This window comes from Enoplosus armatus, chromosome 12 (genome assembly GCF_043641665.1).
Source record: "Enoplosus armatus isolate fEnoArm2 chromosome 12, fEnoArm2.hap1, whole genome shotgun sequence".
Classification (NCBI taxonomy): Eukaryota; Metazoa; Chordata; class Actinopteri; order Centrarchiformes; family Enoplosidae; genus Enoplosus; species Enoplosus armatus.
The window spans coordinates 23,501,141-23,529,083 of NC_092191.1; the positions used below are offsets into that span (position 1 = coordinate 23,501,141).

The window sequence follows — 27,943 nt, forward strand, 5'->3', positions numbered from 1 at the left end:
AGAAAATAGAGGGAAAGCCAAATATGCTCTCTGTAAAAACTGATTAGTTTATCGAATAGCCTCACACACAAACCGTCTCCTGTTTCCACAAGGACCTCATCTGCTGTTAAATCAAATCAGAGAGGGACTTCCTCGGTGACATTTGGTTTTCGGTGGAGCGAGGGGTGAATGAACGCATGGAAGATGAAGTGGAGCCTCGCCTCGCCACAGTGACATTTCCTCCACACTCTTATTTTTTAGAGGGGGGGGGGGGATTGGGAGCTGGAAATTGCACCTCAGTGCTAAATGAAGCCTAAAGCCTTAATTAACAGCGGCACACAATAGGTGACGGACGTGGCCCACAGTTCACAGCTCTCACGTTTCAACCCCCTCACTCAAAAGGAAGTGTCTGGGAAATTTGGGCAGGTGTCGAGGGAAAACAAAACAAAACAAAAAAAAAACAACACGCGAGCAGCCCAACATTGTGGTTAAATCACCAGCAAGTCATTGTGATTTTTCAAAGGGCAAAGGCTGATCCTCTGCTACCATACCTGACTAACACCCACCTCCGACTGAGGCTTAAAGGGGAAATCCACCCTAAGACACACTGTTACAAAACAGCCACTGGTGAAGTGTTTTTTTCTTTCTTCACTCTTGCTATTTATTGATAAGGCTTGGTTCATCACGGCGTTATGATTTCCCAGACTCGAACACAACAGAATCGGATGACTAAAAATGTTACAGACCTGATTTTAGTTTCGTTTACTCGGAGCTGAACACAAAAAACTTAAACAAAGGTTTAAGTCACACGGGAGAGGGATCCATTGTAGGGATTTCTCCGCCAACAATAGCCTCAGTAGACCAGAATGCAGTGCAGCTACGAAACGTGTTTGTTCAAAACAAACTCAAATAGAGGAAATGACAAACTAAAGTATATTAGATGTGGCTGTAATGCATAATTACAGAGATATATAGCCGAGACTTTGGGTCTAAACTGGACACACTGTTCAATTCAGTGTTAATAAAGTAAACACAACCTGTCTTGTGCTTCAAGTCAACTGTTGACATTTTCGGTATTTAACCAAGACCAGCGTCTCGCCTGAATCTTAACCAAGAGCTTTGACCATCTAAACATTAATTAAATGAAGTTTTTGTCCCTCGATTTGTCCTGCGTCCTCGAAGTGACGTGGCCCAAAGGCACGGAATTGGAATAAGGGCGATGATTCTGTCACTGAGGCCACAATGAAGTGACATGATGGTGTGACAGCATGCTGCTTCTGTCATTTGACACATGAAGTGGTGGCTTCAGTTCTCAGTTCTGTCCAAACATCAGACAAAATCCATACTACAATTCTAGCTGATGTTTCTACGTGACATTCCGTACTGGATCGAATGAGGCGGTCCTGCGATCTGCTTGAAGAAGGCCACGTTAAAATCACCACGCAAGACCGGAAACGACGGAAAGACTAAACAGACATGACAAACCATTACTTTCATTATCGATTCATCTGCCGATTATTGTCACGTTTAAATCGATGAATCTTTTAGTCGATAAAATGTCAGAAAAAATTGGGGGAAAATGCTCATCACAATTTCCCAGAGACCAAAGGGACGCCTTTTTAAATAGCTTCTTTTGTCCAACCAAACAGTCCAAAACCCAACGACTCTTCATTTACCGTCATAAATGACAAAGAAAAGCAGCAAATCCTCACATTCAACAAGCTGGAACCAGCGAACCTTTGACATTTCTGCTTGAAAAAAACGACTGAAACGATTTATCGATGATCAAAAATAGTTGGCAACTAATTTTCTTTCATCAAACAATCGAGTAATCGTTGCAGCTCTAAACTCATCGAGACGAATGAATAAGAAACGAGGATTTGTGCCTCAGGAAGTCTAACGTGAAACTTTACTGGCGTCGTGTTGGGACTCCAGTGCGCCCCGCCGTCTCAGCAGGATCCTCTGCAGCTCCTCGTCGCGCTTTGTTGACGGAGACACTGCCTTCGGTTGCGGGGGGGTTCTGTTGAAATTCTCCTACAGAGTTTGACAAAACAAAACACACACATATATATATATATATATATATATATATATATATACATATATATATACATACAGGCCGAAACAACGGAACCATTACAGCTCAAACTGGAGTTGATTAACAGCAGCAGAATATGTTATTCTTCATCTTGTATGTCTAGTATGCAAATATTGACTTAAGCTCTTGAAATGTCGCAGTAGTACTTTCTCGTAGGTGAAACATCGGATTACTTTTTATTCTGTTTTAACATGCGATGCTGGTGTGAGAACGTCCATGAGACAAAGACAAAAGCAAAGCCTCTCTCTCCTGTGTAAACACAGTGAAAGTTCAACCAGTAAAATATGGCTTGTGAGGACATTTGGATTGTTTTAAAGTCCCATTACCATGATTCCTTTAAGTTCCCGAATGGCAGAATTAGAGGGCAGCCTCTCCATCTAATAAAAGGAAAATAGGGAGGGGGGGGGGGGGGGGAGACGGGTTTGGTAAATAAACAGCAGTCTGACACATTATACTTATTTTTCCTCATTCAGCACTTAGAGGCTAAACTGCACCTCTTACCACGGAGACGAGACACTGTAGGCAAGCACGAGGACGTATGCTTTCTACAAGAAGCAAATGTGTAAACACACAATCATTTTGAGTCACGTCAATTTTCCCATCCTCATTATTTATAATTACCTCATAGAGCAGGTCCTAATGCTATCTAATTTGCCAGTTGTTGTGGCGGAGGAACACGCGGGCTAAAAAGATGTCTTGGCCATATGTCGTGTTTTTATCAAAACAAGCCGCTCTTAGATAATCCCACACACTGATGGATTTAAGAGCACTGAACAATATACGCTCAACAAAAACCTCATTCAGGCCCCCAGAGCTCTGGACGTTTTGGTTTGGTGATTTCAGAAACACATTTTCAGTCACAATCACACACACACACACACGCGCGCACTTCCTTTTAATGACACCCCAGTTTCATGTTTTCACCGTGAGACGTCCCCTCTTTTTCTTCTTTTTCTTCTTCTTCGTCTTCCATTTGAGTCAAAACAAGCAGTGAATGTAACACACATTATCTTCCTGCCAAAATGTAGCCTGTAGTATGCAGTATGTCAAAAACACCCGGATGTCGTTCTGATTCTGAGTCTGCATCGGACCGGTCTGCCTCGCCTACTGTGTCCCCACGATGCAAAGCGCTGGCGGTGGACTGCCATCACACGTTTCGTGTAGCGTTCACTTATTTCACCTCAGCAGTCACCGAAATGTGTTTCTGAACAAATCTGAGAAATAAGCAGCCCGGTTCCTGAATCTTCACTCATGTTAGATCTACAAGGCCTCAATTAAAAGTTTGTTCCGACTTTTGTAAGGCGGGCAGGATTATTACTGCCGCTTTCTGGGCATACTGCAAAAATAATCGACAGTTTCATGCTGGTAGAACGTAGTAGGCGGTTTTGAATACAGCCACAGAAAAAAAAGATGGGTCTTCAGCTGTGACTGTTTTCAGTCTGTCCCTACAGACTTAGAATTGACTTTACAGTCAGCTTAACATACCTCGCACACATCCTGTATCATGTGACTTTATGCATCATGTATCATGGAGTGATGGAGTGGATATCACAGGGACTGTGCCTCTGTGCGTGCTGCCCCTGTGGCTCTCCAGATGACGTGGAGTGCAGGGCCCTCACTTTTAATTTGAAATTCCAGCAAACTACTCAAACGTGATTAGAAATGTGATGTCAAATCTGTAGTGAAAAAAAAATTCACAGTGTATAAGCCCCGTCAGGGTGTGCCTTGTACTCCAGCATGGAGGGGGGTGGGGGGTCTACTGCAGTGGTTCCCAGTGTAGGGGTCCACGGGGGGGGGTTGTGAAGCCCTCTTGAGTTTAAGGGTGGAAGAATTTTGATATATAACTAAATTTAAGGGTTATTTAAGAAGTTTAAATCTTTAAAAGCCATTTATTATTATGTATCAAAACATAACGTACATATGATAGTGAAATTAAAAGAAAATCATACGACAGACATAGAATTGTGTTCCTAAAAATGTAAGGATACGTTGCAATATCCACAGGAAATAGTCAATATTCAGAAGTTCAAACACAAACTTCCTGCAGGTATTAAGTTCACTGTTTAGGTTGACTGTACAGTTAACTGTCCTGTGCTGTTATTGTGTTTTTTATGCAATAAACAAAGACATTTCAAAAAGAAGTAGGCGACTTTTCCCCCTTTTTATGTGGGCGGGGGTCGTTGGCTTTAAAAGTGCGAAACACAGCAGGCCACAGATATTGCCGGGATAGTACACCATTTAAGGGGATTAGAAGAGTTTACCTGTCTCCTGGTCCTGTTGGGTGACTGGCTGACAGGTCGAAGTTGAACGCCTTTCTTGATCCTTTGCATCATTTCCCCCACTGCCTGCTGCCTGATGTCCACTATTGGGGTGTGACACACACACACACACACAAGCAAGAGAGACAAAGACTTCATCACCAAGCTCGAGGATTTAGTTGGTCTTTCCTTTTTTTTTTCTTCTCTCACTTCTCAACAGACACGTTGTATTTAGCGGCTTCGCTGATTCACTAAAATGGGAGTCTGCCTCGGGTGGGGGGAAAACCAGTGCCAAAAAACAAAGTGAGTTTAAATGATTTTGAGAGGTACGAGGCACTGTGTAATTCACAGGCATCATTAGTGCTGCACTTGAAATACAGCTCATTTGGATGTGAGAGCTTAAAAATGACACGAGCCCCCAGGAACAATCAATGAAGTTTCTGCTGGAGAAACTCCAGGTTTCCCCCTCTTAATTATGCCGTAAATATCGACTGAAATGTATTCCTGTGAATCCTGCTTTGGGGTGGATTTGGCCTGCAAGTCGTAGAACAATAAAGAATCACTGCTGTGGCCACTCATCTTGTAGTATTCCAAGAAGTACACCTGTCGAGTTCAGAGCCTTTGCGGTGTTGTGAGGTTACCGAAATCATTCGGCAATAAATGTCAACTCTCAACACTGTTCGGCAATTTTTCATCCAACCAAAAAAAAAAGAAAGAAAATTGTGCGAGGACGACAGAGTTTCTCAAGTTCACAAAAGACTCCTCCCGCCATAATAATGCATCCCATTGACAAAGAAATGTGACTATTTAATTTCCAAACATAGAACGTTCAATGGCGCGTGCACAATGGAACTTTTGTCAGTAAGGAGGTCTTTAAAATATCACACAAAAAATTATTTTGTGTTATAAAGTAATAGTAAAATATTTGCCATGAATGCTGTCCGGGTCATGTTTTACATTTCTTCCTTGAAATCACTAAGTTGAAAAGAAATGGGGTTTTTTTTTCTTTTTGGTTGAATAACTTCAGACATCATATTAAAATGTTCCGATCATCCAAAGTTGGTTTATTTCCATTTATTTTCTGAAGATATTGAACAGGTTACAGAAAAAAAAAAAAAAAAAAATCCCAGGGTGCCAATAATGCAGTTTGTCAAAAACACCCAGACGTCGTACTGATTCGGGAGAAAAAAATGTCTCCAGTCTGCATCGCCTACTGTGTCCCACAACGCAAAGCGCTGGCGGCGGATCGCCAGTCAACCTCAGATGAGAGAAGTGAAAATTATTCTGCAATAAATTTCAACTGGCAACCTCGTTCAGCACTTCTTCATCCGAAAATTCTGCGAGGACACCTGCGAGTTTCTCCGGTTCACAAAAGACTCACAAAAATTCTGCCATTATGCGTCCCATTAGCGAAGAAATGTGAATATTTAATTTCCAAAACACAGGACATTCAATGGCGCGCACAATGGAACTTTTGTCGGTAAGATGTCTTTAAAATGTCAAACAAAAATGATTTTGTGTTGAAGTGATAGTAAAATATTTTTCCTCCAAAGTGCTCAGAAAGAGTCTATTATTCAGGTGTCAGGAGTCGAAGATCCTTGGGTGGCACCTATTCAGCCCTGCGTGCATTTCCAACAAAATACCCCGAGCGTAGTGCCCAATTCAGGCCTCATATATTCAAAAACTATCTCGCGGAATGAGGACACAGTATAGCCTGTTCAGTCGACATGGACGTCCAACCCCGCTCCAACAAGTCAAGGCTGCCCTTTTGTTTGCACAAATTGAAGAATTTAACATTGGTGACCTCATGGGCCATTGATGGAGATTTGAGTTTGAATTTCTCATGCACCGCTTCCCACAACGCTTGTCCTTCCGCACAAAAAGGTGACTTTCGGATTTGCAAAGGAAAAGGCCGAATCTGAAAGGCAAAAAAACAACAAAAAAAAAACAGTTCTCCTCTGCTGGCGAGCGTGAGAAATAGCAGCCCCGAGGAGAATAACGTACCAAATGACCATACGTCACACAGAGAAAGACGAGACACGCTGGATGTTTGAACCCAACCACTTCTTTTCTTCTTATATTTTTATACAGCGTGTATATGATCCATCTGTATGGCGTTGGAATACGAAAAACTGCACATTCATCACGTGTCGGAAACAGCTGATCAGGTTTGTAAATCTGCTCTCCAGCAGACTGATCGTCCTTATCTTAAGAAAAAAAAGGATAAAACAACAATTTAAAAAAAACGTGTTGGAACCCTTTTTACGAATTCAAATCCCCCCCAAAAAACGACATTAGATTAGATTAGATAGATAGAGATAGATGTCGTCCATGCTCGCGTGACGTAAAAAGGCAGAAATGCGTGAATGTGATATCATGAAACTGAATTCAGTTGCTCTGAAACTGTATTGGATCCTTGCCGAAAAGTCAAGCGCACTTATGTCCTATACTTCTTCCACTGGTTGTTGAGGAAGAGCAATCGAGTGCCGACTCACAGAGCTCCTTTTCAAATAGTGCCGGGTACTAATAATAATAAATCACACATGATACATTTACTGTAAGCACTGCTGGTAAAACTCAAATAAAGATAAAATATTTTTTTTTTACAGTTTTTACGCAGTATATAGAAAATACTTTAGGCTTTCGAAATCTCTACATCATTACAGGACTAGAGTTCTGTGAATCTGCACTCGATTGCTCTTCCTCACCGACCCGATGTGCGTCTCAGTAAACTGAATTTGAATTGTGAGAAGTAAATGTGGAAGTGCGTAGAGAGTTGAATATTTCACAATATCCCATTCGGTTTCAAGTTTGTAATTCAAATTTAAAAATGTTGCTATTCAGATTCAGTTTGCCAACGCAATAATTCAAGTTCAACGGCACAAATTCAAACTATGTGATTCAAATTCAGGTTTCTGACGCAATTATTCAAGTTGAGCAATTCAAATTCAGTCTCTAGTGACATATTTCTTCCCCTGTTCCTTGCTTTCACAATGGCGAAGACAAGGGGAGCTGTCTGAGAGCATCTAGAAGTACTATTATCGTCAAACACCAGAATTCTAAAAAGGGTACAGGGCCATCTCCAGAGAGAACCTCCCTGGACATGGGGGGGGGGGGTCGATGAGAGAAGTCAAAGGTGGGATGCGGACTGTGAACGTAAAACCGCCAAAGAGCTGCAGGCTGACCTGGAGCAATCTGGAGAGATGGTTTCAACCTGTACCGTACGCTGCACACTAAACCAAGAAGGGCTTTACGGGCCGAAGGCCGAGGAGGACCCTACTGCCGAAAGGAAGACATTCAAAAGGCCCAACTGATCTTCGCCGAGAGGATTTCCAAGGCAAATTTCATTCGCGAAATGTGCTACTCGGTGTGAGAAAACGAGGTTTCGAAGAACAGCGCGATAAAGACCCAAAGCGCACGTCCGAAAACACAACTGTTTTAAACTGGCCAGCAATGAGTCCTGATCTCCAGTCCAAGTGGAACCCTTTGGAGCGTGCTGAAATCTACCACTGGGAAGAGGAACCCTGCAAACATTCCAAGAGCCTGAACAAATTGCAGTGCAAGAGCGGGAGAAACGGCCGGCAGACCGGCGGAAAGAAGATTACACTGGTGGTGGTGGCCGCAAGAAACACTCGGAGGCCGTCGTTGCTGACAAAAGGGTCATATTTTACATTTCTTCTTTGAAATTGAGTTGAAAAGAAAAGAATGTCGAACAACTTCAGACATCATATTAAAATGTGAAAAAACAAAAATCCAAGGGTGCCAATAATGTTGACCAGAGCTGTACGTAATGCACTTTTTTTTTTTGGTGGATGTTTGGTTGTGTACCTGGTGTCTTGGCAGAGTCCTGGACCACCAGTGGGATGTCAGAACTCTCTGGGATGTCTCTTCTCTTTCGGATCAATGACAACAGCGAGCTGCAGGGGAAGGCACAAACGGAGGTCATCCAGCTGCTGGCGTTGATTTGGTCACCTCGGTAGTAGATGTTTTAATCGTAATTGTTCATTAGCAAACCTGAGCGGGTTAGAGGCTGGAGCCGGAGGAGGTGGTGGGGGAGGCGGAGGTGCTGGAGCTGGAGCTGGAGCTGGGGGCGGGTTGGTAGCTGCCTGTAGCTTCTTTTGGAGCTCCTCAACTGGCCAGTGAAGCGCGCACACACACACACACAGACACAGACACAGCAACAGCACCAAGAACAGAAAAGGAGACTGTTATAGTTAAGACTCTGACAAAAGACATGAAGAGAATCTCATGGTCACACACACACACACACACACACACACACACACACACACACACACACAGCAACAGCACCAAGAACAGAAAAGGAGACTGTTATAGTTAAGACTCTGACAAAAGACATGAAGAGAATCTCATGGTCACACACACACACACACACACACACACAAGGGTCCCTCCACAGTGATAACTCTGCATTGTCCTCTATATAGTGCACGGTGTAGTGCCCCACAATGTGTCCTGTCCTTACAGTTCCAAATGTGTCTTCACCTGTAAACCGCATGTCTTTGACCTCCACTTCAGCCTTGGAGCATTTGTCACTATACTCCGCCCTCTCCTCCTCCAAGAGCTCCAGTTTGCGCCTCAATGCCGCCAGCTCCCTCTGAGCCTCGCAGCTCCTCAGCCCGTCCTCCATCTGCTTTTTCTGAGGACGGACGAGACCACAACACGCACACACACACACACACACACTCATTGTAACAGCATCTCTATTCCTCAGGAAGGACATCCCCGTCTTATTCACTTAAAAAGAAAGAAATGTGAGAAACGTTCATGATAAACATAAATGTTTCTCTCCTACGTCCCTGCTGGGAAAAAAAAAAAGCATTGCAAAGCTTTGCAGCATTTTTTTTTGGGGGGGGGGGGGGGGGGGGGTGGCTGCAGCTCCTGCAGTGATGATTTCTGATAAGTAGCATTGGGTAGCTGCCAGTTGACATGCAGTCATCCGCTCGCTAACCCCCAGTTCCTTAACCAGTGTTTTAATTGTTCCTCAAATGAAGGGTATGGCTCACCTCCACCCCGGCACCGGGAGAGATCAGTGATCCCACTCAGCTCTAATTGTTTTCCATCAGTGCCAGGGGAGGTGGGAGGGAGCTGGAGACCACGCTGCTGCTTTTAATTATTAATCTGGCGGGTCACTGCCCCTAGGTTTTACTGTCATGGCCTATGATAATTCACCCCACCCCCCCCACCCCACCCATGTAATTAACCAGCTAAATGATTTTTGTTTTGATGCGTATGAATTAGCATTACAGATGTAAAGCACAGGGTTACATGTCGACATATGTAATCATCTTCTTCTATTTGAACTATTTTGTGTATGTCTGATGAGTTTTAGCGTGAATGAGTAACTGCACAAATGATTTCGGTTGACTGTCACCATAATCTGGTGTCACGTCGCACACTGGATCCTCGGTCTCCTTTAGATTGTTTCGATTCAACCGCCGAATGAATCAGAAACCGTGCGATCCCGAGACTCAACACGAGAGTGGTCCGACTAGTTTCCTCTTACTGCTTTCTTTTCTCCTTCGCATTGAGTCATTTAACCAGACGGCTAAAATCATGCTGGAGCCGAGGGATGGCCCATACCAATACCGCAACCTTCAGTGTCTGCCGATGCTGATAGCACCCCGGTGCCGTCTTCTTCCCTCTCTTAAACAACTAACAACTCCACTCCCCTAAAGGAAGACATACGGAGCCCACAATGCGACTCAGTTATGGACAGTGCGGTACACGTGGCATCTTAAGGCGCTCTGAACTGAAACTCCAGGCTGTTTCACCTGATACCAAAAAAAACCCCAAACACATATCTAAGAGTCCAGACAGCGCAAGCTCTAAAGTTTCCATCACTTGTAACCTTTAGGGCTGAACTGCATGTAAAAGGGTTTGATCAGGTTCAAGTTTCCGACGCTGCTGCCAGCCCTTGAAACACTCACATTGCATAAACTGCACTCTGATTTTTTCTTGTGCAGATTTACACTTAAGTTGAATTGGAGAAACAGTTTTTGCACATGCTAAAAGACACTACTACTATTACTGTTAACAGTAGTAGCAGTAGTAGGTTACTTTTCCATTGTTTCTTTTAAACAGGGAAATTCAGCACCTGTATTTCTTCTCACAAAACTAGTAGAGACTTAAATAATATGCCCAATTTTTGATAACAAGCAGCCATCCCCTTGGCTGATAACTTTAATAACAGAATCAGACGAAAAGCCCACTACATATGATTCTGAAAGAAGTGCTTGTTGTACTTGGTGCTCACTTAGCAGTAACTGCTGAATTGAGTGAGTGACGCCTCAAATAGGGTTTACATCCATAAATGAGTCTGAGTTTGTGCATGATTTGTATATGCGGACCTGGTTTTGGTGCTCCAGCCTCTGTGTCTCCAGATCCTGGGTCAGCCTGGCGACCTGGCTAAGGGCTTCCTGTAGAGCTCGACTTGGCGAGGAGCTCTGCATCAGGATGTGGCTCTGTCTCTTCAGCTTCTTTTGCTCCACCACCATCTGAGGAAAGGGCCGCCACGAAAATGGAGGAGGGGAGTCGGGACACAAGGGACAAAACAGCATAATGGAAATCCTCATGCACAGAATAAGAGAGGAACATGGAGGGCTACTGAAAAAAAACCTCACCGCACTGGCAAAGTTCTCTGCCTCTGTCCTCAGGTCCCTCTCCAGGTTCAAGGTGTCCTGTAAGGCTTCGTATTCCTCCACAGCAAATTGAGACACTGGACAAACATTTCCACATTGGGTCATTGGTGCCTTTTACCGGTAAAGTGCAACACGCAGTCTGCACTATATCAACAAACAATTACTCGTGATACCCTGGTGTAATTGCTATAAGCAAAGAAGACCTTGCTTTCCATTTTTCATGTTAGATTCTTATATTTTCTTTTTTTTAATTGAAGACCACATTGACTGTATGCACCCCCCCCCTCCCCCCCCACCCTTACCTCTGTTATATTTCCCCAGGAGCTTCTTTTGCAGCACGGTCTCAGCAATTAAAACAGTGTTATTGTGCTTCTCTTTCAGCAGCTGCAAATGTAAGAAGAAAAAAATGTGTTGTTGCTTATTACATAGATTTATTACGAGCAAAAAAGATGTACTGTATTGTATATGAAATCTGAGTGACGAAACCAAAACAAAAAAAAGACGAAACGTAAGCTTACTTCCTCTCTGGTTTCCCCCAGCTGCCCTCTTACTGCCTCAAGATCAGTAACTGCTTGATTTTTCTCCTTTAGTGTGAACTCCAACATATTTTGTAGCTCTGAAACAAAGAAAATCAAAGCAAGTGTTAAGTGTTTTTCTCATACACATCACATTGAGTGTATTTGTAGTATTTGGTACAACCACGTTTAGTGTGATTGGCCTTAATGTAATGTTGAGGAAATACTAGTTTGTTGCTTTTAGATGGTGAATATTTAACATACATGTTTACCCCAGCTGAGAACGCAGGAGAATAAACTGCGCTAGCAATTCATTTCTTTCTTTGTGATATGTGTTTGCGAAACTAAATGTAATGGGTGCGAATACACTGTGAAATAAACAAACCAGCAGCAGCGTCAACAGGCTGTGTTGTTATTGTTAAAAGAAGTAATGTCAGTCGTCCACTTCATGTGTTAACTGCATAAAATCTAGGTGTTCTAGAAATTACACAAGAGATTAAATCTGTTAATACAAAGCAGCTCACAGCAGGACCAGGCTGAGACATTTAGGAGGGTACTCAGGCAGAAAAAGGTCGCTGACACCTAAGATTGTTTTTGGGGAGAGACAGAATGCCCTTTCCTAAGTATTCTGATGGATAAAATTCTCACATTAAACGAAAAATGCTAAAAAAAAAAAAAAAAATGTCTGCACAGATGAAAAGTTTTTTTTCAATGGCAGGACCTTCTCTTTTGACCTCGCCTGTGATGTTCTCAGCTAAGAATTTAAACAGATGCTCTTTGATCACATTCAGTTCAAACCTCCAATGTGGTAAAAGTGAGAGCACGTAAAGTGAAAGTGCCCCATGTGTTCCCTGACAGGAAGTGCTTCACAACTAGCTGCCCATTGACATGCAGTGGTGAGTTTTCGACATAATACGCGCACAATCTTTGAGCGAGTCAACTTATTTCTTTATTCAGTCATCCTGTGCATTCGAGTATATCATCTGCAAATTACATGATTATTTCTCCCTTTTAATGCCAGCAGCCTTGAACGACATGACGGGAAAAGCATCACCGAGTATGAATCCATTATCACTCGGGGTATAATTACTGGCTGACTTACTGCCAACTGACCATGACATTTCCCAGAGACAGCTCGATGACAGTTCTGACAGTTTAAAGACTCACAGAACATACTGTAAGTACTTACTTACTTCATGCATATGCATGCAGCCTAGCAGTTTACTAATGAGTAGTTTACATGTTTTGGCCCACTATAGTGTAGATATTTTTGTAATATCGATTTCCACTGTGGTACATTTAGCATATGCTTTGATTGTAACAATTATCAACTGCTGCCTGGTCCCGCTGCCTCCAGATAACCCTGCCTCGCCATATCTCTGAGGCTGAGCCCAGCCGCCATGCGGAGGAAACTCGTTTCGGCCGCTTGTATCTGAAATCGCATTCTTTCGGCCACTACCCATAGCTCATGGCCATAGGTGAGGGTTGGAACATAGATCTAGCCTTCCGGCTCAGCTCCCTCTTCACCATGACGGTCCGGTTGCAACGCCTGCATTACTGCCAGTGAGCCTGACGACCTCATGCTCCATTTTAGCAAGAACCCGAGATACTGGAACTTCTTCGCTTGAGGCAGTAACTCAACCCAACCCAGAGGGAGCAATCCACCTTTTTCCAGCAGGGGACCATCGCCTCAGACTTGGAGGAGCAAACTTTCATCGCGAACCGCTTCACACTCAGCTGGAAACCACCCCAGTGCGGGCTGTAGGTCACAGTCTTATGAAGCCAACAGAACCACATCATCTGCAAAGACCAGAAACGCAATTTTGAGGCCCCCAAACCGGACACTCACCTCCACCCTGCTGCGCCGTGAGATTCTGTCCATGAATATCACAGAATCGGTAACGAGGGACAACCCTGGCGGAGGCCAACACCCACCGAAAACGTGTTCGACTTTGTGCCAAGAATACGGACATAGCTCTCATGAGATGAGGCTTCCCCTGGGTCTTCAGACTGTGCCTCCTCAATAGAGAACGTGTTGGTCGGCCTCAGGAGTTCCTCAAAAATATCCCCAGTCAAGGTCAGCAGTTCTTCTCCACTGCTGAGAACTGCCTGAGCAAAGCCCTGCTTTCTCCTTCCGAGTTGGTTTGCCAGAACTTCCTTGAGGCCAACCAAAAGTCCTTCTCCATAGCCTCCCCGAACTCCTCCCACACCCAGGATTTTACTCTACATATACCAGTCCACTTCCTTTGTCAGTTGTTCCTAGTTGCTATCTTGCGTTGTGTTTTTGCTTTCGAGCCAAACCTTCCCCTGTCTACCTGCCTGCCTGTTACCTGTCTGTCTACCTGTCTGCCTGCCTATCTGTGCCCACCTGTACCTCCCTGTCAGCTATTTTTGGTCATTAAACCACTGATATCCTCCTGCTGTCTTGACTGTCTTAATTTGGGTCCTTCCCCTGTTGCCACCCTGCAGCCCCGTGACAACTATACTACCTGTTGTCAATGACTAGTGATAAAAGGTAGGAATCGTGCTGTTAAACTCAGGCCTCGTCCATACAGATGTTTTTGTAAACAAATACGCAAACAGAGTTTTAGGTCACTAGATTTTTCTAGTAAATGTGTTACATACATCACGATTGGAGGAGTTGGAGGCATCTTGTACCTGAGATGGTGGTCTGGCACTGGGGGAAGAGGCAGACCTTGCTGGCTGCATTTAGGTTACTCTCCTCCTCTTCATCCTCAAGGTTGATCTCAGTGACGGTCTCTGGGCTGAGGTGGGAAAGCAAAATCATGCTTTTCCTCTTCAGAGAGCGGTTCTGGCGATTCAACTTGAGCGAGGAGGCACAGCGAGAAACATAGAAAGGACATTTGAACGTCAATGCCGAATGTATTCAAGAACACCATGAAGAAAACAGATCAATGGCACTCCATGGTGACATATTTAAAAAGGTGCTACATGTGACATTATATATTTCTTTCTTGTGCTGTTATGCACTGTCCACATTACCTGAAAAAAAAAAGTTAATATTTTGCAAGTCCTGTACAGCAGTCCTGCAGATTTTCAACGAAGTCTCACTGTACTGTATTATGTCATATGGAATGCAATTATCGTATTCATTTTTATGGTTAATTATACAAAATAACCAAATAAGTGTTCTTCTATATCCTGGCTATTGGAACCATAATGAGTGGCCATTTTTAGCTTACAATTATAAACAGACAAAAAGAATAAAGGCACGATATGTGATGAGCTGAGGAATTGTCAGTCTTATGTGCACGTACTGGAGCGCTTTGGATATAAAGAGCTTTGTGGAAAATGATCACTTCTGTCCAACTGAGTACTTATGACTCAGTACTGCCGCTTTCTATGTATATTATAACATGTAGTCTAGTTCAGCTGCTGGATAAGATCTTAGATTTCTGTTTGCACCTCCAAATCCCTCCGTCCTCCTGACCCCAAGGTTTGCAACCATTCTTTTAGAGTACTGGCATCTTTTTTTTTTCTTCCATCTTTGACAACACAAGAACCTATGAAGCATTGTAGCCTCCCATTCCCCCCCTCCCTCCCATCACCTGACTTGCCCCACCCATCTTCACACCTGTCCCCACTTCTCTCAATTAATGTATTCCCCCGCCCACCTCCTCACCTGCATCTCGTTCCCCTCATCAGCCTCACAGTACATATACTGTGTAAAAGCTGGGGCTTACTTCAGTAATACTGTAATCTGTTGGACAAGATTAAGCAGCAACACTAAGTGACCTTTGAATGGGAAATAATTTCACAGATGATTTGGTCAACGGTAACCATGACAATAACACTTTTACTAAGTGTAAATAGTTTCACTCCCGAGGACGAATACACTCACCATACCTCAACACGAGATTACACGGTGCAGCCACAGACAACAACCTCTGAATGCACAATTTACGGCATATTCAGCACGTATTTACCCTAGAAGATGACACGAATCCAACAGAAACTGACAGTCTCCATCTCACAGTGTTTTTTTCAAATCATGCATAGTGACGAGCGCGCTTTTGTATTAAGCTAGTGGAAAACAGGCAAAGAAATGAGGTAGCACAGCGACAGGCTGGGCGGATGAGATGTTGTTGATTTCCTCTTTTCTTTGGCCCTGCAATCAGTCATAATGGCAGGACACATGCAAAAGCAGTAAGGTGTGAAAAAAAAAAAACCAGAAACGTCATTAGAGGAGCAAAAGCAGACAAAGAAAAAGGCAGCGAACATTTCTCCTTTTTTCGATGTAATCACCGTTTTTTTTTTTTTGATGCGATGTGTATTTCCATCTTGCATTTCTGTGCATCGTTTCTTTTTTTTTTTTGCCTTTGCGATTATCACTTCTCACATGTTTTCTTGTGCAGCGTTTTTTTTTTCTTGGAAATGCTTTTGCAAATTCTTCATGAACATACATACATACATACTAAACTCCATCCATTTCGAAAAGTCACCAGGACGGCCACACGCATCAATTAAGTAGACCACTGCTAAGTATAATATGAACGAAGCCTATGGGAGGGATGCCAATTATGCGTGTTTCTCGATGTCATCTGAAGGAAGAAAAGTGCTTGGAGACGAGAGAAGGAAAAAAAAAAAAAAAGAAGAGAAATGGAAAAGGTGAGCCATAAAAGAAACATTTATTATTGGCATCCTGGTGGGAGCAGATTGCAGCATCTTTTGATTATGCCCTTCAGACTGCATCTTTTTCTTTCTTTTTTTTTCCTGAAATGCAATCAACAATACGTAACATGGAATCACATTCTTTTGATAATAATCTACAATTCGCCAGAGGTGTATGTATAAAATTACATACTAAAGATAAATCAAGGCTGACATAGCATCGTGGGCAAGCACACCTCCGGAGGTCACCGGTACAAAGATGCAGCCCCCCCTTCGTCGCGTCCTTTTTGATCACGCATCAAACACAAAAACATTTAAGCATCAAAACCACATTCTGATTTGACTGGTTTGTACGCGCTTTTTTAAAAAAAAAATTTAATTCAAAATGTTGAGTCGAGGAATTGTGCTGAACTTTTTAGCTTCTTTCAGAATGGCCTCGGGAATATTTGGCATGTAAAAATTACCATCGCTGGGTACGAAGAAATTAATAGAGAGCTCAATTTGTCTGTGCTCCTCTGGGAACACCTCGTGTATTTTGGGTTTGATTCAAATACAAACGAGTAATACACTGATGTAGGAATGTAGGTGACTTTACAATATTGCTGAAATGCTATTGAAAGGTAAACACTGTTCAAAAAAAAAAAGGGTAACGTCACTTATTCCAACCTTATTCCATTCACAGTACTTATAGATTAATGGTGAACCGATGTGTTGCTTTTAACTGAAGCAAATGAATAGTTGATGTGTGAATATATACAATCAGTCTGTCTGCCCCCCCCCCCACCCCCACAGTGAGTGCTCACACACCCTACTATATTAGCAAGGCAGGCGCCAGGGAGTGTCTAGCTATGGACCCTTTTTTTCTGTTTTATATCGAGGAAGGGGAGGAGAAAAGAAGCAGCAGTGAGCAGAGGAGACCAAAGACATCAAATAAAGCTTGAAAGAGAGTAGTCACTTAGACTGCCACGGAGCAAGCTTTTAGCCAGTATATTCTTAAGAACAAATAGATTAATTCCTGCTGTCAGACCAGGAGTGGGCTAGTTTACTGCTGCCTCTTAGCAGGCCCTGTTCAGTGGACATTATATTTTCTGAAGCCAATTCGCTGCACTGAGTCAGTACGAAAAGAAATGTGACACAAAAGAAAAGAAGAAGAAGAAGAAGAAGATTCTCTCTCCCACATTTCAAGGCAACAACAAACAATTCATCAGATGTAATTCTGTGTCATCACTTGCTAAATATTTACAAAATATTTGCAAACCCAAACATTTCCCCTAACCTGCACATTTACATCCATAGTACTCCAATGGCAAAGTAAATATTACAACAATACATTTACATTTCTTGAATGGCTACGTTAATAAACTGTCATACCCGTATGGCCTGGTTTTTTTTTTTTGGAGTCACGAGTTATTGAATAAAATGTCATTCTGATCTCTGTCTGCCTCGCCTACTGTGTCCCACGATGCAAAGCGCTGGCGGTGGACTGCCATTAAATGTCACGCAAGCTTTCACCTGTTTCACCTCAGCAGTCGCCAAAATGTGTTTCTGAACAAATCTGAGAAATAAGCAGCCCAGTTACTGAATCTTCACTCATAGATCTACAAGGCCTCATTTAAAAGTTTTGGGGGGGGGGGGGCATACTGCATTTGTTGGTAGGTTGTAGTAAGCGGTTTCGAACACAGCCTCGGACTCTCATTTTCCGTCTCAGCGTGTGTGTGTGGGCAGGTATTAATTAATGTTGTGGGGACATAAATCCGTTTACACAGTCACATTGTGGGGACTCATCTTCCTTGTGGGGACTCGTCTTCCTTATGGGGAGAAAATGCAAGTCCCCATAACGTAAATCATAAAATTGTAGGGTGAGGACTTGGTTTAAGGTGAGAGTTGGGTTAGGTTTAGGTTGAGGTTAGGTTTAGGGTTAGGGTAAGGGTTAGGTTTAGGCACGTAGAGGTTATGGTTAGGGTTAGGGGATAATAAAAAAATCTTGCACAAAGCCTGTCATTATTAGGTGACGCTAATGGTTCAGACCCTGAAGTTACAGTAGCCTATAAATGATACTAAAACATTATTTCTTCAATGCAGAAATTACAGCCGAGATTCAATGGAAACATCTAGAATAGATGTAATATTTCATCACACTGAACATAGTAATATTAACACTACTGTCATTTGTTATTACGTAGTTTAAAGGTTAAGCATTTCAAACCTCACAAAATGTACAATGGATTGCAGCAATGACCAGTAGACAAGGTCAATAGACGAGTACTGGGAGTGTCTTAAGAAATCAGCAGCCAGCCGAGTAATCTTCGAGCCAGTGGTATTGATCAACAACCCAGTCGACTTGCCCAGATACCTTATGGTCATTTCGGGCAGTAGAAATCTTGTAAGATGAGGATGAAAAACAACCCAAAGGAAAGAGGAGGACTGAAGGCCGAGGGGCGGTAAGGAAAAAAAGGCCTGAAAGTCGACCTTCATCGTAATTCTCCCTCAGCCTCCCACTGCCCAAAACTCTGGTCCAACCAGGTGGACTGTGAGGGCTTTTGTCCAGAAATTGAATGAGAAATGATTACAGTGATAAGCTCAAAACCAGTGGGCTGCAAAAATCACTATGTGCCAGGCTCCCCCACTCTCAATCACAACTCACATTTTAGCAAGGACTCCAAAAAAAAAAGAAGAAGAAGAAGAAGAAGAAGAAGAAGAAAGAAGTGTGCTGTGAATCAAAAGAATCCAATGCAATTTTCTGACGCTAAAGATATGGGGGACAGCGGCAGAACTGGACGACAACAGAGTGCTTTTGATTGCAACACACAAATTGAATGCGACGGTTCCTGGAATACGCCGACTAGAGTGTAAATAGCTGATTTTATGCTGCCGTGTTTATTTAGCCAAGCTTGTCTAAACCGACAGATGCTACGATTCTGATTACATTATTCCCATCTTGTTCTAATTTAATGATGAGATTTTCTTGGGTCGGTGTGCCTGTTTTATTGGACTCGAATCCAACTTGAATACAGGCTCCCTTAGGCAATCAGTAACATAAAATAATAAATTGCGCAGATGCTATGACAGGATACTTTGAGCACTGCTGTTGATGAAGGGTACCTTGGAGGCCAGGGCTTCAGCACTCTCTCTGCATGTCCTCTCGATCTCCAGATTCTCCTGAATGGCACTGACCTCTTCAATGACCATCTGAGAAACTAAGAAAAAAGATCATTCAAAACAAAGAAAGCCACAAACAATTTTATATGAAGTTATTTGATTATTGATGTCATTGCAATAATTAGCAACATGTTGGTAGTAGGTTCAAGTGGAGCTAATTTATACATACTGTCGGATAAGTGAATCTATAGCCATGCGTCATTTTAAAGGCTCAAGTCTACATTTATTAACTAGTTACTACATCTGTCAAATAAATGCAGTGGAGTAAAATAGTGGCTCTCAAAATGTGGACCGGGGACCCCCCAGGGGTCCTTGAGGGGGGGTTCCAGGGGGTCCCCAACAAAAAGCGGAATCATGTATTTTCACTGTAATTCCATCCATAAGTAACACAATGAGAGAATGGGTGACTATTTTGGTCATGGGTTTCATACACTTTCTGTAGTAAAACAACTAAAAGCAGAAATACTGTCAGATGGGGGGACGCTGGGTCAAAATCTTATCCAATGGGGATCCGTGGTCTACTTTGTGTTGTGAAAAACTTTGAGAACCATTGGTGTAAAAAAGTACAATAATTTCAATAAGTGTGGTGGAGTAGAAGTAAGTAAGGTACAAAGACCACAAGTGCTGTACTTCAGTGTAGCATTTGAGTAAAAGTAATTGCTGTTACATTACAAAACGACATTTTGTCAACATTGAAAACAGCAGCCTTTCTGGCCCGACCAGTAACAAATGTCACCTAAGACCCATTGCATTATTTTCACACTTTGCCAATCAAAACACAATTAACCAACCGACAAAGCAGCAAACTAACAGGCTGACACGGAGACAAGAAAAATGCTGCATGTTCCTCCTGCAATTTGCGACCATTTAGCAAAGAAGCCCACGAGTCGGAAGCTTTTTCGTTGATGTGACAATGTTGATGGAACGTGAAAAGCGGCATTTAAAATGACTGCTGAATGGCTGCATTCACGTCAAAATATAAACTTAAAAAGTCAACTCACGGCCATTCAACCTTATCAAAATGCCGTCAAAGAAACAAAGAATATGATTAGGATTTTCTAAACGAGTGGGTTCATAGCTGTGACTTCTCATTTCTTTGCGCAGTTAATTGAGAGGAGAGCGCTGTAACACTTAACACTGAAGTATATTTCTGCTTGTTATTGTGTCTGCCATGCGAGTAGCCTCAATGGTGAGTGACCTACGCGCATCATTATGATTAGAATTCAAAAGGAAGTGAACTAAATGTTGTCATCAAATATCTTTTATTCAGTTAATTTTCCCTACCTTTTTATTTTCATCAGCCACGACTTATGTGTATTGAGTATAGACTGAATACTTGCAGGGAACAACTTTAGAGCGTAAGGCTATGAATAATAGTTTAGAGTGTATGTGGGCTTTTTAGGTAAGAATCATACATGTGATGTTGCACTTAACCCAGGGTGAACCGAAACATTGCCTTTAAACCTTAGTTCTTTGCTAAATCACTGTAGCATGCGCAACAACAGGGCTGCACTAGAAAGGCGTGTGAGGAGAAGGACTGTGAATTCTTGTTTGGCAAAACAATCTCAACACCTGACAGCTCCGTGACAACTGAGAAAAGTCCAGGGGCCGTATTCGCAAACATTCTGAGAATGCTCTCCGAGAGCTCCTTACTTAGAGCTTAGGAGCGATTCAGGAACATTCTCGGAGCAACTCCGAGAAAGGAAGGGACCTTTACCTTAGTGAGGAGGTGTGGTTGACCCAGTTGCTAGGCGTGACACATTCTCTTTTAAAAGGTGCGATTGGTTGATCAAACAAAAATGAGGAAATAAAAGCGCACTCTCAGTGAAACCGATAGGCCTAACGTATGTAAATAAACCAGCGACGGAAGCACTGTTGCATTTGTCCGGATGCCAAACATCTTAGTATCTAATGTGAGCGCATCTCTAGTGAGATCGACCACAAACATCATCCCTGGCAAGCGAGTGCGCGGACTTTGAGTTGAAATTGTTTTCGCCAACTGTTTCCAAGGGCAAGAAATAAACTGTTAGCTTAACTCTTAAGCTTAATAATATCAAAAGTTGTTATGGCTGACATGTTGAGCTGAGAATGTACCACTTCTGCATAGACACAAAGGTTCATGTGACAATCCGTCATTTGCCCATTGCTATGAGAGCAGCCTAAATATGTATGACCTGGGCATTGGACATAGCAAGCAATTGCCTATTTACACATCCAGCACACACGGACCAACACGAGCATTCATTTGGAGTCCTTTTAGCTCTGTTTTTGGTCTCCACCAACTCCTGAGAAAGACATCTGGCTCTTTAGCTGCTAAATGCTCCACTGCGTTCACCAGCTAGTTGCTCACTGTGTCTGTCTGCTGTTTGGTGCTGGGCAGGTAATGTACAGTGGGTTTACTTGAGCTTTTTCACTGAATACAGCCCCCTGCTGCTGGAAACCAGGGCCCTGTTTTTCTGTGGCTTAACTAATTCAGGCTAGCATGCTGCTATCAGGCTACACTAATCCTGTTAATGTTGTTCTTTGAGACCACTTTGAGGACTGATTTGTCCATCCTGGATGAGGTTACCCTGTTGTTGGGAAATCTTTATTACCTTGCGTAGTGCTCTTATTTTTAAATAAAGGCAAAATGAGTTGAAATCGTGATTCAGATGATTGGCTGAGTGCCGATCGTGTGATTGCAGTTGCATGAGTTAGGTGTGCTGGGGAGCCTCCCAGCATGCACTGGAGAACCACAGAATCATTGAGTTGAGTTTATGCCATTTTGCTCACTTGATTTCTTTTTTAGTGAACAAACTTTTGTTTTGTTGTATATTTTATATATTGTGGTAATTACACCAACAGATCATGGTGATTTCTCGGTGAGTTCTCATCTAAAATGATAACACTCTTTTGTTACAAATCTAAGAAAGCGGGGCCATTTGTATGTGAAATGAGTTCATATGGGGTTCAGTCTAAAACATTGTGGTCATGACACAGCGAACTGTAAATAAGTCTGCACTTTTGCAGGTTTGGGCTTCAAGGTCCCATATTGTAGAAAGTGAGATTTCCATGTCTTGTTTGATTATAAAGCAGGTTTGGGTGCTGTATAAATACTGTGAAAGGATCAAAACCCTCAGTTTGTCTAAAACGACTTGTTTCAGACAGAGGGGGGAACTGAGGGGCTGCAGAAAGGGCCAGGAGAAGATACATAAGGAATGAATCATGCAAAGCTGCTCTAGTTGAGTTCCAGAATACAAATACAGAGCTGAAATGAGCAGAATACGGGGCCTTTAAGGATTTGTTGCTCTGACAACAGTTCCAGACTGAGAATTTTAAACTTCGAAGAACCAAAAACTCCCAGACTCATGTCAAATCGTCAACATTACAATCTGGATAACAGGACCAAGGTTGATGAAAGTGAAGTTTACGTGAGTCGAAAAATAAAACAAAAACACTGAATTAAAAGAGGCTAGATGAGTGGCACCCTTGACATTACACACACAGCCATTTGATCCGTTGTTGATGTGAAAAATGTTGAGAAGTACAGCTTTAACCAAAGCGAGGTAGTCGGACCCAAAAAAAAACTGGTAAAATTCCAAACCACAAACCCTAATGTTGTTTAAGCTGCAATCACACCTCAGCACAAAAAAGAACGCCCCTAAAGAATGCCCTACCACTTATCTAATTAAACATTGTGATTGAGCGATGAAGAAATTAAGCATCAGTGCCATTGCTGTGGGCAATTCCTTCCCCCAGGGGACGCCTAATTAAGACGATGAACGCCAGCACCGGGGCGATATCCACGCTCCTCTGGCGCCCTCCACATCAGTCATTCAATAGCACTTAGCTGCCAGTTTCGTCCTCTGCCACCTTATCCTCCCTGCCTGTCTCCATAATGCCGTGGCCACACTCGGCAACCTATGAAAGGACGCCTTGAACTAAACGACATGTTAATTATAATTACTGGTAGCCATGGTAAATAAACAGCGGTGGAAGTGTTGAAAGTGTATGAGTGCGAGTCGGCGGCGGAAGGGGGCCTCTGACACGTCAGAATTGGCAGTCTTAATTGTAAGTTTCGGCCTCCCCATCATCATCACTCCATCTTTTTTTTTTCCTCCCCTCTTTTTTTGTGCCTATCTTTTTTTTCTTTCTTTTTTTTTCCCATCCTCCTCTCAGGAAAGACAGTGATTACCCCTGTTGCCGACGTGCTGCATAATGGTATCAGCGCCGCCAACGGAGCAGTGAATTAAATTGTATCTGCAGCCGCTGTGAAGCCTTGATGAGGGGGGCAGATGCCTTTGTGGTGTTATCATTATAACACAATGGTCATGTTGTCATCAACCTTGCCATCGGCAATTGAAAAGGCATGATTGTGTGTTGGGGGCTTTTTCTCCCGTCCTCCCACTACACCCCCCCCCCCCCCAGCCCCCACAACCCTGCCTCCCCATCCCCAGCCGTTTCGTTGTGAATAGGAGCAATTTTCTAAGAGCTATGAAATCACGTAATAGGTCCTAATATGCAGCTGCTTGGCACAGTGAGGCAGCCTCTATTAACGCGGAAGTCAAACACAATATGTGTTTTGGCTGGAGAGCCGCTGAATACACGAGCACGGGCCAGATTTATTCAGATGAAAATCCACACAAACTGTCACAGTCACAAAGACAAACTATTTGCTCCATCTTTTTGACATGTGTTGCCCCTATTTCAAATCCTGCCTTCACTAAAATGGTCATAGCAAAAGCATTCAGCCTGTAAGGAAAATCATTTTGGAAAATTGAACGGCGGGCCAAAAAAACATTTGAAACATATTTGCAGTGTTTGGAAACAGATTTGCGCTAAAAGCTGAAGCATGCGACAGTGCTATTCCGACGCCATTATCCGCGTCCTGGTTCACGTGTTTGTTCAGCTGTGATCATTTTTCAGAGCAACGTCCGCGATTATAAAGCTGGCCCTCGCGAAGCTGAATTCATGTCACATTTTACGTTTGTCTTTTTTCAATATTGAGATTGAAATTTGGAAATGTCCTGAGATAAAAAATGTGTGTTGTGTCATACTGAATGGCAGTAGAACAGATTAGGTGTGTGTACTCATTGTGTTTTATTTCAGAAGAACCTTAATCTATATATCTATAGGTATATATATATATATATATATGCAACTCAAAAATAGCATTTTTGTTACTGCCATGTCCTCATCTTTCACACAATAAAAAAATGTGTCCAAGTCCAAAGTCTAAGAGATGTGTAATAATGTCACAGAGCCTGAGAAAACATTATACAACTGTGGCCAGTAAACTGACTTTGACAGGTAAACTGGGTTTAGTGCCTCTTTAAACAATAATATGAGAAAATAAGCAGACAAATAAACTGCTACACTGTATGATTTACTTTGCAATTTCTGATTTTCGGGCATGTCAGGCAAGTCACCTCAGATTTGTAAAACATTTCAAATGGCAATTATGATACCAAGACATCCGATGTACAACTGATCTTGGTTGAGTGGATGCGTTGTGAGAGCTGGATACAGGATGCAAGATGGTGCCCAATGAATGTTGCTAACCCTGCATACAACCAAAAACAAAAGTTTGTTTATTTCACATCCTGGTTTTCTCCCACATTGTGCGGCCCACTGCACATGTGCATTCGTGTCTTGCCTATGTTCATTCCACTGAGATGACGTTTTATGATGCATCGCTTGCAATAGCGGTCTGTGGAGAGAATGATTTTAGAGCTGCAGTGGAGTTTTTGTCGCAGTACTGCCATTGGCCACTGGGACAAATTGGCAGCAATGTTGACTCTGCCGCTTTAAAGGAAATAGTGTTATTTACATAACGCATAACTTAGGTTAGTCTTTATTTTAAATGAAAGCAAACGTATCACTTGCATAACCTATGTGTGTTAGGTATAATCAAGGACAAGATGAAGCGCTGATGATCAGAATGTGAGTATATTCAAGCCCCACAAACATAAGAGAAGTAAAAAAAACAAAAGGTCATCCTGTCCTGCAGACGATGGAAGGCTTAAGCTGGATTTATGACCGCCGTGGTGTCTCTGGCGCGAGGGTCCGTGCGCCCCCAAAATGACGTCATCGCGCCATGCCGACAGCTCCGCAAGCTGTCGCAGTCGCGTGGTCGCGCACCTCCTGAATTTTTGTAACTAGGCGGCGTGACATTTCAACGTGGACGCCTGTGAAACCAGACTGGTACGTCATTTCGAGCACCTCTGAGACCCCTTCCATGAGAGACCACCGGGACAGCCACGTGATTCTGAACTCATGGAGAGAGAGACCGCCGCCACTTTTAATAGATAAAGACAGACACAACAAGCTCCAGTGCAGACTGCAGCCATGTTTGTTCATGACCATCTTCCACTCGTTTTTGTTGTGGACATGTAGTGACCCAGGAGAGAGAGAAACTCACCTTGCTGGAACTCACTGAGCTTCTTGATGGCCTCGTCTCTCTCCTCCTCCAGCCTCTTGCACTTGTGAAAGGGAGACAGACAGAGCAGCACGACCACTGCTGTTTCAATCAACCTTCAACCTGTTTGCCTGTGCAACAGCACAATTCAGAGACTGCCTGGAGAATGTGTTAAAAGGTATCGTATCGTAGCGCTGACGAGCAGATGAGGAAATACAATCTACTGTCCCCAAAGTGACCCCGATGTCTCCATATATAACAGACACTTGGTCACACAAGCACAATTTCAAATACATTTCTAAGAAAGCCCCAAGGTTTTTCTTTGGCTGTGGTTGCATTCAAAATGAACCAGACATACATTTCTCTGTATGATAACGCTTATAGTTAGTGGCTGGCTCAGGTCCTGCCTGGACCAGCCCCCTAGTTATGCTGCTATAGGCCTAGACTGCTGGGGAGACTTCCCATGATGCACTGAGCTTTCCTCCTCTCCCTCTCCATATTTACACATTCATGTCCCTCCAATGCATGTTACTAACTTTATATCTTCCCCGGAGTTTCTTTGTGCTTTCTCGTCTCGCAGGTTCCTGTGGATCCATTCTGCTCGAGGTTTCTGCCTCTTTAAAATGAAGTCTTTCCTCGCCACTGTCGCCAAAGTGCTTGCTCACGGTGGGAACTGTTGGGTCGGTCTAGACCTGCTCTATTTGTAAAGTGTCATGGGATTTGGCGCCATATAAATAAAATTGAACTGAATTGAATGTCAAACCATTTGTTTGTTGTGTAATTCTTCTTACAGTTTATCCAGTCCTGCTCCTAATACAAAAGGTCAGTGGAATTCAATGGAATTCATTGGATTCAATGGAAGTCATTCTCTGAGATAAGGCAGATACTTTTTTGTTACCTCACACTGAGGAACATAAACTTGCTTGTCTACAAACCTTTTTCTATTTAACAAAAGAAAACGAAAAAAAGGAATAACAGTCCAAAATTATAATTATAATTTACAAATCACGCCAGACATTTGATGCCAGCTTGAGGTACCTCGAGTTTATCAAAAATGGGGCTGGGGACAAACTCCAGGTCCCAAACTAGAGTCCCCTGTGACTTTCTGAAGGCTGATACCAATACCAGTCAAGTTGCTGATTCGTTTTTGGATCAGTGTTCAAATCGGACTTTGTTTTGTGACTTTTTCCCACTAATACCCCTCTGAGATTTCTGATCTTTACAAGACGGAGACATTTCTGAAGAGGTCCTCCCAACTAAACAACAAAATTGGTCATTCGTCATGGCCTTCCAAAAGAACCCCTGCATGTATGAACATTTTCTGACTCCATCAGCAGACAACATCATTTACACACATTCATTGACTGTTTTCTGAACTTCCACTATGATTAGGACTTAGGTTTAGGCTTGGTTAGTTTAAAGAAAGATCGTGGTCATGGTTAAACAAAACCAAAAGTGACTGTTGGTAAATGGTAGATAGACTGCAGTTATATGGCGCTTTTTCTACCTTAACGGACTAAGCACTGAACAATTGACCTCTCATTCACACATGGCGCTGCCATGAAAGGCGCCGGCCTGTCCAATCGTGAGCAACTTTCAGTGGTTCAGGGTCGTCTTGCCCGAGGACACTTCCGACATGTGGACAGGAGGAATCGGGGATGGTTTGGAATCTATAAGACTGAGACACTGATTGTAGGTCAAGACAGTCTGGGTTCACTGTCGCATTCGATGACGCAACATTGTAGAAATCCTGGTGCCATTTTTGATCAAAAACCTCAGCCTAGACAAACATGTTAAATCGGCGCATCAATCCTGCTTTCATCACCTCCGAAAACATTTGAAGGACTAGACCATTCCTCTCTGCCAAACATTCGGAAACTGTCATCCACGCCTTTATATAATAATAAAAGCCCCTGAGAGGCTTCGCTAGCCCAAGTTATCTATCAGATCTTTCATCGCCTTATGTCCCCCCCCCCCGAGATCTGCAGACGCTTCACTCCTTGTTGCTCCGAGGTTCAGACTGATTCACAAAGGTGATAAGAGCGTTTGCAGTCAGGGCTCCCAGACTTTGGAATGACCTGCCAGTGGAAATGAGGGTGGCGAACTCTGTATATTATCGTTTATTTATGGTGTACGACCTACACAACATTTTAGTTCATTTTACTGTCTTGGTGTTTTTTTTCTTTGTGTCTTAACATGTTTTTGCTTTTATTGTAAAGCGCTTCGTAACTGTGTTTTGAAAA

General features: G+C 42.9%; 1 protein-coding gene across 2 annotated transcripts in view; it reads right to left on the reverse strand.

Annotated features, from left to right (window-relative positions):
* shtn1 (shootin 1) overlaps positions 1–27,943 on the reverse strand; it is a 32,138-nt gene that overhangs the window by 2,253 nt on the left and 1,942 nt on the right. The window contains exons 3-15 of one of the 2 annotated variants that reach the window (XM_070915841.1): positions 25,704–25,758; positions 19,247–19,341; positions 14,171–14,336; positions 11,516–11,613; positions 11,300–11,381; positions 10,980–11,074; positions 10,707–10,853; positions 8,842–8,995; positions 8,350–8,467; positions 8,164–8,252; positions 4,339–4,439; positions 2,404–2,454; positions 1,893–2,013 (exon numbers count right to left, since the gene is read on the reverse strand). In XM_070915841.1, the coding sequence (XP_070771942.1) occupies positions 1,893–2,013; positions 2,404–2,454; positions 4,339–4,439; positions 8,164–8,252; positions 8,350–8,467; positions 8,842–8,995; positions 10,707–10,853; positions 10,980–11,074; positions 11,300–11,381; positions 11,516–11,613; positions 14,171–14,336; positions 19,247–19,341; positions 25,704–25,758 (1,372 nt within the window). Of the gene's footprint in view, positions 1–1,892; positions 2,014–2,403; positions 2,455–4,338; positions 4,440–8,163; positions 8,253–8,349; positions 8,468–8,841; positions 8,996–10,706; positions 10,854–10,979; positions 11,075–11,299; positions 11,382–11,515; positions 11,614–14,170; positions 14,337–19,246; positions 19,342–25,703; positions 25,765–27,943 lie in introns of both variants that reach the window. The other variant, XM_070915839.1, reaches the window with a different exon arrangement.